The sequence below is a fragment of the Histomonas meleagridis genome (assembly GCF_020186115.1).
Source record: "Histomonas meleagridis strain 2922-C6/04-10x chromosome Unknown contig_40, whole genome shotgun sequence".
NCBI classification, from domain to species: Eukaryota; Parabasalia; order Tritrichomonadida; family Dientamoebidae; genus Histomonas; species Histomonas meleagridis.
In genome coordinates this window covers 487,317-501,230 of record NW_027150884.1, presented here as the reverse complement: position 1 = coordinate 501,230, position 13,914 = coordinate 487,317, and the positions used below count along the sequence as shown (strand labels likewise).

Genomic DNA, 13,914 nt, shown 5'->3' with positions numbered 1-13,914 from the left:
CAAAAATATTCAGAATTTTTATATTGGATTACCCTATTAAGATGGATTGATCAGAAAATGGTAAAGTACAATTTCCGACCGTTTATATATCAAATCATGCTTTGGTGACCTACCCCCTGAGGAGTGAGGCCCCTAGGGTCCTCTGGATCGTCACGACCTCATTATATACCTGATTTTGTTAAAATAAACGTCTTTTTCAGTCCTTGTTTTATTCAAAAATTGGAAAATTAAAAAAAGTTTGTTTGTTTATTTTATTAAATTTTTATTAAAATATTTGGGTGGCAACATGAAACGGATCATCAAAATAAAATGAGCAAAAACTCTTATGCTGAACTATACCCATATTCAATATAACCGTTATATTAAATACATAATTTAATTTGCAACGCCGAAAATCATTATTTGAAATTTTATCGAACGATCATTTTCACCATAAAATGTCTATAGTCCTCTATCGTAAATAACGTATTTTTTCCGGGGGTGTAGTTCAGTCTACCCGAATATTTTATCGCTTTATAAAAATTTTTACAATTTTTTTAAATATTTTTGGCACTAATAAATGCTTCAAAAAAATGTCTATACAGAAATGGTTCAAATACTTCTTTAACAAAAAAAAATTAATATTAATGCTGAAGATATTCATTTGTTTTATTTGAGATATATTATAATAATTTGATAATTCATAAAAATATATTTGGAAATTCATTAAGTTACCCAAAACAGCACTTATGAAAGCATATTCAAGTGGTTATGCAGAAATCGTTCTGTTGAATTTAGACTCTTTCATTGCCACCTGAAGTTCTAAAAATATGGCAAGCATGTATGCAAAAAAATGGCAACACATTTTTTGAAAAGTGACTACAAAAAAACCTATCGGAGCGGTTATTATCGTAATCACAAAAAGTATTTATCATGTAAAAGTGACTTTTTAAAACATAATATAATTAATGTTTCGTTTGATTTATGAAGCTCTTTCTGCCGCCGCATGAGTTAATATCATTTGTAATGAAAATAAATTCATTCGGCGGACATTGATATTTCACTAAGTCTGTTGCCATATTCGAATATTTTTTGTTCATTTAACAATTGAAAATTTTCTTTTTCAAATTGGTTTACTTAAACTGAATATAAACTTTTTCATTCACTGGTTTCTCCTTTCTCCTTTCTTAATTTCCTTATCGAGTTTCTTATTCATTGAGTCAGAGAAAGAGTTCTTCATTCTTTCGTATAGCTCCGACGCCGATGTCTTTAATTTTTCGGGTGCCTCAGCGAAGCAAATGAACAATGTGTCTGTCATACCTTCGAATGGGAAGTCGATTACCAAAAATATTGCCAATGTAAAGAACAATGCGAATACGCAGGTGAATATGAACACGTAACTGTATTCCTTATCCATCGCATAACCAATGCCGAAACCTGCGAAGAATCCGGCCAATGTGAATGCGAACAAATGGAACGTTGTACTTAACGAGATGATCGATCCTTCGAATAATACATCAGCGAATTTGTTGCATGATAATTCCATAAATCGTCTGCAGCCTTCTCTGAATGGAACGCCAAACAATGAGCAATAGATTAATGCATAACGATTGATCCACTTAAGACAGCACTCAATAATGCACAAGATACAGAGCGCAATGACCTTAAGGATAATAATAACTTGGCTGTTGTTGCCATTGAGATGGATAATGGCACGACATGCTTGGACAACTGCAAGCCAAAAGGCGGCGCACGCTTCGCTTCCGAAGGAGGTGGTCATGGAGCGCTTGAAAGAGGCCCAGACGGGGTACTTGGGCATGTACTCCGTGTCATTAAGGAAGTACCAGGTGCCCGTTAAGCCAGATGCGGTTGTGTAGATGACATATGCAAAGGTATATGAAATCCAATAGTAGGATAAGACTAAGTAGACATATAACGCATTGTTAATGCCCTTGTATTGGATGTAGAAGATCATTAATGAAAATACGCAATTGAGAATAATGTCAAAAATGGCTTCAATGAAGATGTATAAGAAGATGGATGGGTTACGAAGCAAAATTAGACATGCTTGCTTTAATACGGCAATTGAAAATTCAATACGGCCACGTGTGCAACATAAACAAATCAATGCAAATAACAAAAAGATTGCTGGATATATAAAGAGAACATAAAGACCATATATAAATGATGGAACGATAATTATAATAACTGCAATAATTACACAGATAAAGAAACCGAGACGAATGTAAACGCCTGGAAGGAAGGTCATGTAAAGAAGATGGACAATGTTAATGACAACACCAATCGCAAGTCCTATGCCTAAAGTTTTGACAAGATTTTCTTTAAAGAATACTTCCAATGGACGGTATGTGCTTTGAGTTTCTTTATATATGTCTTTGGCAATAAGAAGATAAACAAAGACAGCAATAGTGGCAATAAGATTGATGAGGAATAATATTACAAAGAAAAGGTCGTTGCATTTGGTTTCTTTCTTAACGTTTTGGGAGTAATTTTGTGGTTCAAAGGCTTGTTGGTTTTCCCAATAACATGAATAAGCTGTTTGATCACATGGAATTGTGGCCCATTGCTCAACTTGCATTTCGTGATATTGGATATGGTTAGGATCATAATGATAGTTTGCTGTTTGTGGTTGATAATTGTATGGGTTAGGTTGATAATATCCTTGTTGATATTGTGCATTTGGATCAACGTATCCTTGTGTGTATGTTTGTGGCTGATATGAAGGAGGTGGTGGAGCATATTGTGGGGCTGGTTGCATGTTTGGATCAGTATAGCCTTGTGGTGGATAACCCTGTTGTGGGTATCCTTGTTGTGGTGGATAAGGTTGCGAATAAGCATTTTGCTGTTCAAGTGGTATCGTTGCTTGATACATTGGATCAGAAGCTGGAGGATTTCCAGACATTTTTTGTCAATTTTGGAATGGTTTAACCTTATGACGACAAAACTTTTTCATAGTAAAATCCGGTCGGTTTATCGACTATGACACTCAAAATTGGTGTGGTTTTGTCATGAACCGTTGGTTTGTCACATGTTCTGAACGCCTTTTATAACATCTTTTCCGAATTCGATGCTGAAGGATAATCATAAAATTGTTGTTCTTATAAAAACCCTTGGTGAAAAATCATGTTTATAATAAGTTTTTACTGATAATATCGTGCAGATCATTGAAACGTTTCAGTTGTAAAATTTATGACATAAACCTATTGAATACATTTGATCTGAATTATCGGATTTATTTTCAATGCTATGAGTGACCGTTGATAAACGGTCTTTAAATGTGGGGTTTGAATAAAAAATCTCTTTTTCCAAATTAATAAATATTATTTTTTCACAAAATAGAATACTATAGTTTATTACGTCAAATGTATGCAATGCATTATTATAAATGAAATACTTTGGTAATTCAAAATTATTCTTATCAAATTACATTATTCTGAAAAATACATTTTAGATTAATTTAAAAAAAAAACAATTTCTTCTTTCATTGGTTATTTGAATTTTAAAGCTAAATAATTAATAATAAAGAAATTTAATGAGCATTTATAGAATGAAAATGAAAATAATATGACACTTTTTGGAAAGTGTCAGACAATGGAAGATTATAATGTGGATCCCTCAGGGCGATTCAAAAGAGAAGAGGTAATTGTACGCTCTGGGATCCAAGTCTCATATCGTGCAATTGATCAAAACGAGGGAATTCTCTGTTTATGGAATGAAATTTATATTGAAGGTTCAACAGAAAATGGTTTTAACAACCTAATACAGATTGTGAACTTCATTGGATCAAATTCTCACCCTAATCTTATTGCTTTGTATCGAGCCTGGATCGATAAAACAAGAAAAGTTTTTATCTATATAACGGAATTATTTTCTTTGCAAACAATTCGAAGCTATGTTGCTGAAGTTGTTCATAGCCCATCACGTTCTGCAATTGGAAATTGGTGTAGTCAAATTATTGATGGTCTTGAACATTATCATTCAAGAAATCCACCTCTTATTCATGGTGATATTTGTTGTAATAACATTTACATTGATAGTTCAGATGGAATTGTTAAATTAGGACCACCAAATCTAGAAATGTTATTATTTGGAACTCCTCCAGAAACATCTGCCCCTGAAGTCAAGTCCATAATCACTGATCCCAAGAGCGATATTTGGCAGATCGGACTTTCAGTTCTTGAGATATCAACAGGAGTTGAACCATATAATGAATACTCTTCACCAATGACAAAACGCAATGCCATTTTAGAGGGAATCATGCCACAGGCTATATCTGATGTCTCAGACCCTATAATAGCAGATTTTATTACAACATGTTTATTACCAGTTGATCATAGACCAACACTTTCCCAACTTCGGGAACATGTTCTGATCTCTGAGAACATGAACGCTAATGGTGCAAGATCTATGCGAGATATGGGATCTGTTATTCAGAATTCGAATTCAAATGTAACACCAGAATTGGTCATGCAATCACCAGAGTTTACTGCGTTGATTGAACGACAAAATAGAGAAAAGCAAGAACTACTTATGAAGCAGAAACAAGAAAGAAAAGAGAAGAGAGATTCAATTAGGTCGGTCACAAAGAAGAAGCAATCTCTGAGAGAGCTACTCAATGAAGTACCTTCTTCATCATAGCCATATGTTTATCTGATTAAGACAGAGATTCAATATGGAACATAAAATTAATAAAGGAGTTTTTGAGGCGTTTGGTTAAACTTGATTCTTATTTTTAATCTAAAAACGTCAAATAATTGGAATCATTATGAAAATTTTCATCAGTTATCTTTTTCATATAAAGTTCTCAAAGTTTTGTCAATTGGACCACCTGCGTATTGTTTTCATGTTTTATCAAAAAGTTATAAAAATTGATTCAAACCGATAAAATTGACACCTAACCGTATTATAATACCAATCCTGCTCTAAAAAGATGAGCATAACCCAGAAATTAGACGACGAAATTACATCAACCGAAAGCCTTATCGAGCAGATTCAATCTGACTTACAAAGGCTTGATTCACTCCCATATAATCAACGCCAAGGACTTGATCATAAAATTGAACAAGATTTGGTACAACTGGATTCAATGCTGAATAAGATGACAAACGAAACAAAATCAATGCCACAATCAGAACGTTCTTATTATGACCAAGAAATTAGAGAATTCCATACACAACATTCAAAGATGTTTACTGAACTTCGTCAAAAACGTCAAGCTTTAACAAATGATCCAGCTTATAGACAAAACAGGCAACTTCAATCAAATGTTGACAAGGGTAATGCTATCATTGATAACTTAGATAACGCAATTGCAATTGGTAATGATACATTAAACACAGCAGCTGCCACTCAAGATACTTTACTCCAAGATAGACAACATATTGAACACATCAACAGTAATCTTGACGAAATTGAAGTTGAAGGTAAGGTTGGAGAAAGCCGTGCTAAGGCAATGTTCCTCAGAGCTATATTCAACAAGTTCCTTTCTTGGGCTATTGTTGTCATTTTACTTGCATTATTAGGCTTTTCACTTTATTGGAAATTCAGGAAGGTTTACTACCTCAAGGTTAGAATCGCTAGTGCTAGTGGCTTTGGAGGTGTAGCAGGTGTTACGTACACTTGCAAAGTGACAAATGGAGATAACTCAAAGCAAACATCACCAATCTCTGGTCCCAGTCCATCTTGGAATTCTGACTTCTCATTTGGAAGCAGCTATAAGACTAAGTTGAAGTTCCAAATCTACAATACAACTGATTTTATTATTGCAGAAACAAATGAAATCGATATAGGCTCAGCTGCGAAGAAGACGATCAACCAAAGACAAGATTCTCTGGTGAATGGTGGAACAATTTCATATAGTTTTATATTCTCTGAAAAGAATTCAGAAACATTTGAGTAAAACTCACAGAGTAAATCTCACAAATTAAAAACGAAATAACTTTTTCTGATGTTTAAAATCAAACTTTTTGAGTAGAACAAATGGCAAAACTCAACAAGATCTAATTGGAACTGAAGTAATACACAAGAAGTATAACGAAATTAGCAATTAAATATCTGTGCGATAGTAAACATAGAAATAGAATTATAAAACTTTGTTAATAATGTTATTGATCATATTCAATGAATGTGATTTTTTTGTCTTTCCATTAAACTTTCATATAAGCTTTTTAATCAACAACATTATACCTGCTTTTTTAATTAAGATAAGCAAGATTAATGAAAATTAGAAGAAAAAATCTATTGCCAAAAAGATTAGGACGAATTAAAAATTTCATTTGGAAATACATTAAAAAAATTGTTGTGACAGAGGTATTTTGTTTATTTGAATAAAAATTTAATCAAATATAAACTTGTTTATCAACAATATAAAATTTATTAGATCTGAGTACCAAGGTTTTAAGACGAAGACAAATCAGAATCAAATTCTTCCGTATAACTTGAATATTCAGTTCTTTCTATTTCGAAATCTTCATTTGCGAAATCTATGGAACTTTCACTTATAGAAGGTGGATCACCAATCTTTGGGCTTTTCTTAGCTTTCTTTTGTGATATTTCTGATTCTGATTCTTCTTCCATGTCGACTTCTTTGCACATCCCGAAAATGAATGACGGCTTAATTGAAAAGCCCATCTCAAACGGTCAAAAATTGGTGGTTGGCGGTTTTTTTGTATCCTTATTTGGTTTCGTTCGCAAAGAAAATATTAACGCTTTTTATCGAACACTGTTGTGTAGAGCATAGAATTTTTCTGACAGTTTTTTATTTCATCTGTAATTCGGTTTCAAAGTGGCAGAAAAGACTTTCGAACTTTATAAATGTTGAACGGCAATCAAACTTTATTATTGAAATTTATTTAACATATTATTAATTTCGTTTTTATTCATATCAAAATTTTAATTTATTTGCTATTTTTTCAATTTTTTCCTTAATTTCTTCGAAAATTTATCTATTATTGAGTAATGTCGGAATGCTGTTGACTAATTTATAGAACAATTTTTGTGATTTCTGTAATTTCGTTTCAAAGTTGCAGCAAAGACTTTCGAACTTAATAAATGTTGAACATTATTCGAAATTTATTTTTAAATTTTTTTAACATATTATTAATTTCATTTTTATTCAAATCATATTTCAGTGTTTATTTGCTCTCTTTTCGATCTTCTTCCTTAATTTCTTCGAGAACTGATCCTTCATTGAATCATATAGCTCTGATGCTGTTGTCTTCAATCTTTCTGGAGCCTCAGCGAAGCAAATGACCAAAGTATCACTTACAGTTTCAATTGGGAAATCGCAGACCAAGTAAATTGACCAAGTGAACAACAAGGAGAAAAATGTCGAAAACACAGCTCCAACATTATTATCATCCAACAAAAGTCCGAACAGATATCCGAGACAAGCGCCACCTATTACGAACACGAACATATTAAATGTCAGCGCATGTCTAATCATTGAAGATTCCATAATCACTTCTACGTATCTGTTGCATGATAACTCCATAAATCTTCTGCATCCTTCTTTAAATGGAACGCCGAACAAAGCGCAATAAATCAAAGCGTATCTATTAATCCACGCGAAACAACATTGGATTATACATATGATACAATGTGCAATCACTTTAAGAATGATCAGAATCACTTGCGCTGTTGAGTTTGAATCAGATATATCCAATCTGATAATCGCACGACATGCTTCAATGATGGCAAGCCATAAAGCTGCGCCTGACGCACTACCAAATGATGTCGTAGCTGCGCGTTTAAATGATTCCCAAACAGGTGACTTCGGATAATATTCAGTGTCATTTAAGAAGTACCAAGTTCCTGCTAAACCTGCGCCTGTTAAATACATTACATAACCAAATGTATATGAGATCCAATAATATGAAAATACTAAGTATATGTAAAGAGCATCACTAATGTTATGATATTGGATATAATATATCATTAATGAAAAGATTCCACAGATGACTAAATCTAATATAGTTTCAATGATTATGATGACTAAAATAGATGGATTTCGAAGTATGATTTTGATGGATTGTCGAAGACATGCGGCAGAAAATGGTATATATTCGCGATAGATACAAAACATAAGAAGTGATATAAGTAATAATATTCCGGGAAAACATAAGAACCAATATAATGTGTAATGAATCATTGGATAGATAATGTATATGATGCTAATCACAACGCCTATGAAAAACCCAAATTTGATATAAATAACTGGAATGGCTGCAATATAAATAACATGAATAATATTAAGTACAAGGCCGATAACAAAGCTAATGCCAATGGATTTCCAAAGTAGGCTCTTGAAGTTGTCAACGTCACTTGGTTCTTCATTTGTAGGTTCTGATTCAGTTGGAGCTTTCTTCGATACAAGCCAAATAAAGACAACTATGGTAATAACTAAGTTGATTAAGAAGACTATAAGATATAAAATATCATTGCATTTGGTTTCTTTTTTGGTATTTTGTGAATATGTTTGAGGTTCAAATGCTTGTGGGTTTTCCCAATAACAAGAATATGAAGTTTGATCACATGGAATGGAAGAGAATTGTTCAACTTGAAGATCTTGATAATTAATGTTTTCGGAATCATATTGATAATTTCCCGTTTGTGGTTGATAGTGATATGGATTAGGTTGATATTGGTAATTTTGTTGGTATTGGTAATTTTGTTGGTATTGGTAATTCGCTTGATTTGGATCGGGATTTACTTGAGCATACGGATTACCAGCATCAACTACTGGTTGTTCGTATCCATAAGGTTGCGTGTATACTGGTTGAGTTGGGGTATAATACTGCCCTTGAGGGTTTTGTCCATCCATCTATATAAAATATGTGATATTAAATTGACTTTTTTTCTTGTTTTTAAGTATACATGGAATTCAATAGTTTATAAATAAATGAATAGTTTATAAATGAGAAATTGAGCCGTACGATCAAGTTTTTCTGCCAAGATTGAAACAAATTCTTACGCTCACGTATTGAACACTTAACCTCAAAATTTAAAAATAAAAAACTACAACTTTTGAACAAATGGAATAACAAAAGAACTGATTGAAACTGCTTTATGTAACAACTATAATTTTATATGAGAACATTTCAATATGTTATAACTACTAAAAATTGTTTGATGAAAACATAAAATTGCAATTTGTAATTTTCCATGAAAAATTAACAAAGAAAAGAAATTCTTTGATAAAGAAACGTGTAGCTTCTCTTAGAGGAATAAAAAAAAATTGATACAATAATGAAAATGATAAACTCGTGCGTAAAACATAGCGGTTATTGTGATTAAACTATACACTATAGAAAATAAAAATGGGCTTAAGTTTAAGTTTGTTTGCATGAATTAAAAATGGAAAATGTAAATGCCTGTGAAATGTGTCTCTTTGCAAATTAATATATATTCAGATTTCACATGCAGTTGGCTTTGTTCACCTCCAAGAAATATATTTTCAAGAAAAAAAAAAATCCACATACTGAAGATTCACATGTTGAGACCGAAAATGATAAATATTTACACCTAACATATGGTGATTTAACACATTTAATTCCTCCCATCTCTATTTATTTATAGTAATCCTTTTATTTCTCCTATTAAAGATACAACCATTTGTTATGATTCTTGAGAATAGAATATATGTCTATACAATCTTTTTTTTTACAGTTTTTGATGTCTGGCCAATCCATTAACTTACTAAAAGATGAATTTATATCTAGTCAGCCCTTAAGCCTTGTTTTCAAATGAAAAGTGATGTTGAATACGTTAAAATTTGTAACGTTTTTTCTAACTTTCGATGGATTTTACTAAATTCATCATAAACGAAGATAATGCAAGTCTAAAAAAATACAAAGAGGAAGGAGGTGATTTAAATGTCGTTTTTTGTAAATTTACCGAAAGTTTCTTAATTTTCATTTGATGTTTTCTTAATTTTCATCCATTTGGTTTTTATTTTTGTTACATAATGCTCCCATTTTTCTTGCCATTCAACGTAAAAATAAGTTCGCAGCTGATCTACTTATTGATGGAAATGCAGATTTAACAGTTCGAGACATGGTTTATTTCAAAATTCCAGAAATTATAATGTTATTTTGGGGTTTCTTTTTTAATTTCCGAACATTCCTACATTATGCTGCAGAATATAATCAACCCTTATTGATAATCAAATACTTTTTTAAAAGGCTTGAACAGAATACAGACAAATGGGTTTATTAAAAAATCATAAAGTTTATTTATCATTAATTGGAACACACCTATCCACAATGCTGTATACTCATCTTTTGATAATTTCATTACACTTTTAGAAACATATGGTGTACCAAATGCACTAAATGATGATGGAAGTGGGGAAATTCGAAGTACAAATGATGAAGATCAAGACGACACCAAAAAACCTGATGTCGCTGATCTTGTTCATGCGTTATTAGATGCAGATTTTAATGCATCTATACCAGCAGTTCATGGTGAAACACCGATTCATCTTGCAGCTGTTTCTGGTTCTTTATATTCTATTTTAATTTTGTTATCACTTTATGGGAATATTGATCTTGTTGATAATTGTGGAATGACAGCTCTTCATTATGCTATTAAGAATGAAAAGCCAAAAATGGCAATTCTTCTGTTAAGTAAAGGAGCTAATGTAAATGCATGTGATAAAGATCGTAATTCTTCAATTCATTATGCCGCTTCGAATAATTCTATAGATTGTATTAAGGTACTATGTGAAAATGGAATAAATATTAATGCAAAAAATGCTTTGGGAATTGATAAATATAATTTCGTACTGCTCTTCATGTCGCAGCTGAAAAAGGTAATTATGATGCTGTGGAAGTACTACTAGAAAAAGGTGCTGATCCAAATGTAAGGGATATAAATGGAATTCATTTTGATTTGAGTGGTCTCCGCTTCGTATGGCAATTAAAGGTGATTTCCAAGAAATTGCAAAAATGTTCATGGAAAGAGGCACACTTCCATATTAAAAATTATATGAGTTCTAAATTTTTTTTTTTACTATCTGAGAAAATTCATTTCGAGGTTTTATATACTTAAACCAAAAAAATATATAAATAAAATTAATAATGTGGGAAACCATTAAATAGTAGTTATTAAATAAAGGAACTCTTTAAATTTATATATTTAAACAAGATTGCATAAATAAAAATATATAATAACCAATTGGTTATCATTTTTATGAGTATAAAAAAACTCAGCATAAAGATATCATTCAATTATATTCAACTAATGAATGAAGAAAACAAAGAACTGCCTTTAGAACAAAATGCGCGTCCAACAATAAGTGCAAAAATACTTGAAACGATACAAAATACAATGAATCAGTTCTTTATTAATGGTGATCCTGATAAAGGAGAAACAGAAATTCATACATCTTTTTGCGTTTTATATAATCAACTTGAATATAAATTCAATAGGTATGACTTTGATGGTCAAGGTATAGTAAGAATTCTTAAACATAATGAAACGGGTAGATATCGAATTTTAATGAGAAGTAAAGAAAACTTTGATAATGTGTATCTTAATCATTTTATCCTCCCTGGTATGGAAGTTCAAGAATCCTTTTTAAAAAAAGGGAATGTCGTAATCAATTCAAAAAATTATGCAACTGGGATGCTTAAAAATGAATGTGTCATGTTCAAATTTGCTACTAAAGAAATCAAAGAAGATTTTGTGGAAAAGTATATGCATGCTCTAAGTGAAAATCATGAAATACTTGAAACAATTTAAGCACTTTGGTTAGTAAAAAGTAAAAAAATTAATAATTAGTTGGATAAATTGCATGCAATGGAAATCAAATTCATTTTGAAGTTAAATAGGTAATAAAGAAATATTTTTCTGATTAATATATATTATGAAATAAACCTATAATAAAATTTGAGATTTAATATGAATTCAGAAATAAATAAGTTTTTCATTGTATAAAATTAAAGATATTCAAAATATTGGTTGAATCATATTTAGATATTAATCAATTGTACATTCAACAAAATGTTTATCAATAGTTGAATTAGTCAAAAAAGGAATCATTTTCTCTATTCATAATAATTTTACAAAAAAATTTTACTTTAAATTAAAAAAAGCTATCTAGAATAATCTTTTTTCAGATATTCTAAAAATTTTTGTCTTCTAATTTTTAGAAAGATATTTTTGTTTTTATGAATGATTTTATCTGACTCTAGAGTCGGAGATGACATTCATCATCATCTTTGAAAAAGACGTTACATCACCTCATTTCAAAACAAGTTAATAAACGAATTCCTTCAAGCAGAAATATTTTTGAGATAACTCGTTTCCAAATATTTTTGATGGGATTATCTCATAGTCAGACTATCAAATACAAAGAAAACACCCAAATATTATTAAATCTTGAAACAATTATTTTTAACTTAAATGATTACAATATAGATGAATCAGTTGAATCTTTATTAAATTATTTTTCTAAAAATTTTCCATATTCATATATTATGACAATATGTAGAATTCTGTATTCATATTATGTTTCAAATCAAAAAGAAAAACATGTTTTGAGTTTTTACAGAAAATTAGTGATAAATCAAAAGAAAATACAATAGATATATTTACTAAATTTTTGTTACCGATTAATGCACAAGAATCAAAATATCTTCTTGAAAAAATGATTCAAAACTCAATGATTGATCAGAATATTATTCAAAATAAGGCATCTTTATATTTTGCAGAATATATTCCAGCAAATACCATTAACAATTACATTTGTTTAGTGCAAATCAGAATTGTTAATTTCGATGTTATATCAGATTTTGATCCTATATTTATAAAACAATTTCAGAAAAAATTTGAAGAACTATCAAAGAATAAATGGGAACTTCATGAGCAGTTAAAAAAAGAAGGAGTTAATCCATTAAATATTGCGAAAATAATTCGAAATGATGAAATAGAAAAACTTCAAGAAATATCATCACAAACAAATTTTGATTTTAATCAAACAATTGAGCCATCACTTTATGAAAGATGTTCATTTATTAATCATAAAAATGTCTCATTAATTGATTATGCAGCATTTTTTTCTTCAGTTAAATGTTTTGGGTATTTACTTATGAATAGTGCAAAAATAGAAAAAACATATAAATATGCAATTGCAGGTGGAAATGAAGAAATTATTCATTTATGTGAACAAAATCATTCAACATTTGAATGTGCATATGGAACAACAATTGAATTTCATCGAAATGATATCTTTAAATATCTTTATGAGAAAGAAATTGCTGAAATTAATAATTTAGAAGAATTCGGAGAAAAATGTATTTTGTATTGTAATTTTGATATTCTTTCATTTTTTTGAAAAAGGGATGAAAGTAAATGAAAATATTATCATTGCTTCGATCATAACAGGAAATTTATATATTGTCCAATATTTTGGACAGCACTTATGTTTGCATCTAAATGTGGTTATACAGAAATAGTTAAATTACTTCATAAGTATGAATGAATTGAAATATAGTTTAAAAGGTTAATTAACCTTATGTTGAAGAATAAATTAGAATGATATATTAACACCGGTTCAACCTAAACCACTCCTTTAAATTTTTGGATAATTTCAATAATTTGAAAAATGAATTTTGGTAACTATGCATAGTTGATATTACCAAATATTTCTAAGTAGAGTTATTAATAAATAAATGTTATTTGTGTATAAAAGTATTAAGAATTTTATCAGAAAGATAGAGTAAATGATCTTTCTTTTGATTCACTTTCCGCCAAAATTTCTAAAACGCACTTTTTTGAACGTTAAGCGAAAAAGTGCCATCTTTTTTCTAAAAACGTGATTAAATCTGATTTTCCAAAATTTAATGTTAATAAACAATATGAAAATGACCAAAATAGAGGCCAATCACCTCGGTCATTAGGTTCTAGTAGAAT

The 13,914-nt window shown here is 30.3% G+C and overlaps 4 protein-coding genes across 4 annotated transcripts; 2 read left to right on the top strand and 2 right to left on the bottom strand.

Moving 5' to 3' along the window:
- Positions 1 to 1,141: 1,141 nt before the first annotated feature.
- Positions 1,142 to 2,902, bottom strand: GO595_006170 (XYPPX repeat family protein; the record flags this gene model as incomplete). The annotated part of the gene is made up of 1 exon (XM_067919493.1): positions 1,142 to 2,902. The coding sequence occupies one exon, from the start codon at positions 2,900 to 2,902 to the stop codon at positions 1,142 to 1,144; it is 1,761 nt and encodes a 586-aa protein (XP_067773766.1).
- A 689-nt stretch (positions 2,903 to 3,591) lies between these two features.
- GO595_006169 (STE family protein kinase) lies at positions 3,592 to 4,638 on the top strand (the record flags this gene model as incomplete). Its single annotated transcript, XM_067919492.1, has 1 exon — positions 3,592 to 4,638. The coding sequence occupies one exon, from the start codon at positions 3,592 to 3,594 to the stop codon at positions 4,636 to 4,638; it is 1,047 nt and encodes a 348-aa protein (XP_067773765.1).
- Positions 4,639 to 4,930: 292 nt separating this feature from the next.
- Positions 4,931 to 5,899, top strand: GO595_006168 (Vesicle transport v-SNARE protein; the record flags this gene model as incomplete). Its single annotated transcript, XM_067919491.1, has 1 exon — positions 4,931 to 5,899. One exon carries the CDS (start codon positions 4,931 to 4,933, stop codon positions 5,897 to 5,899), a length of 969 nt encoding a protein of 322 aa, XP_067773764.1.
- A 1,227-nt stretch (positions 5,900 to 7,126) lies between these two features.
- GO595_006167 (XYPPX repeat family protein) lies at positions 7,127 to 8,821 on the bottom strand (the record flags this gene model as incomplete). Its single annotated transcript, XM_067919490.1, has 1 exon — positions 7,127 to 8,821. The coding sequence occupies one exon, from the start codon at positions 8,819 to 8,821 to the stop codon at positions 7,127 to 7,129; it is 1,695 nt and encodes a 564-aa protein (XP_067773763.1).
- Positions 8,822 to 13,914: the final 5,093 nt, after the last annotated feature.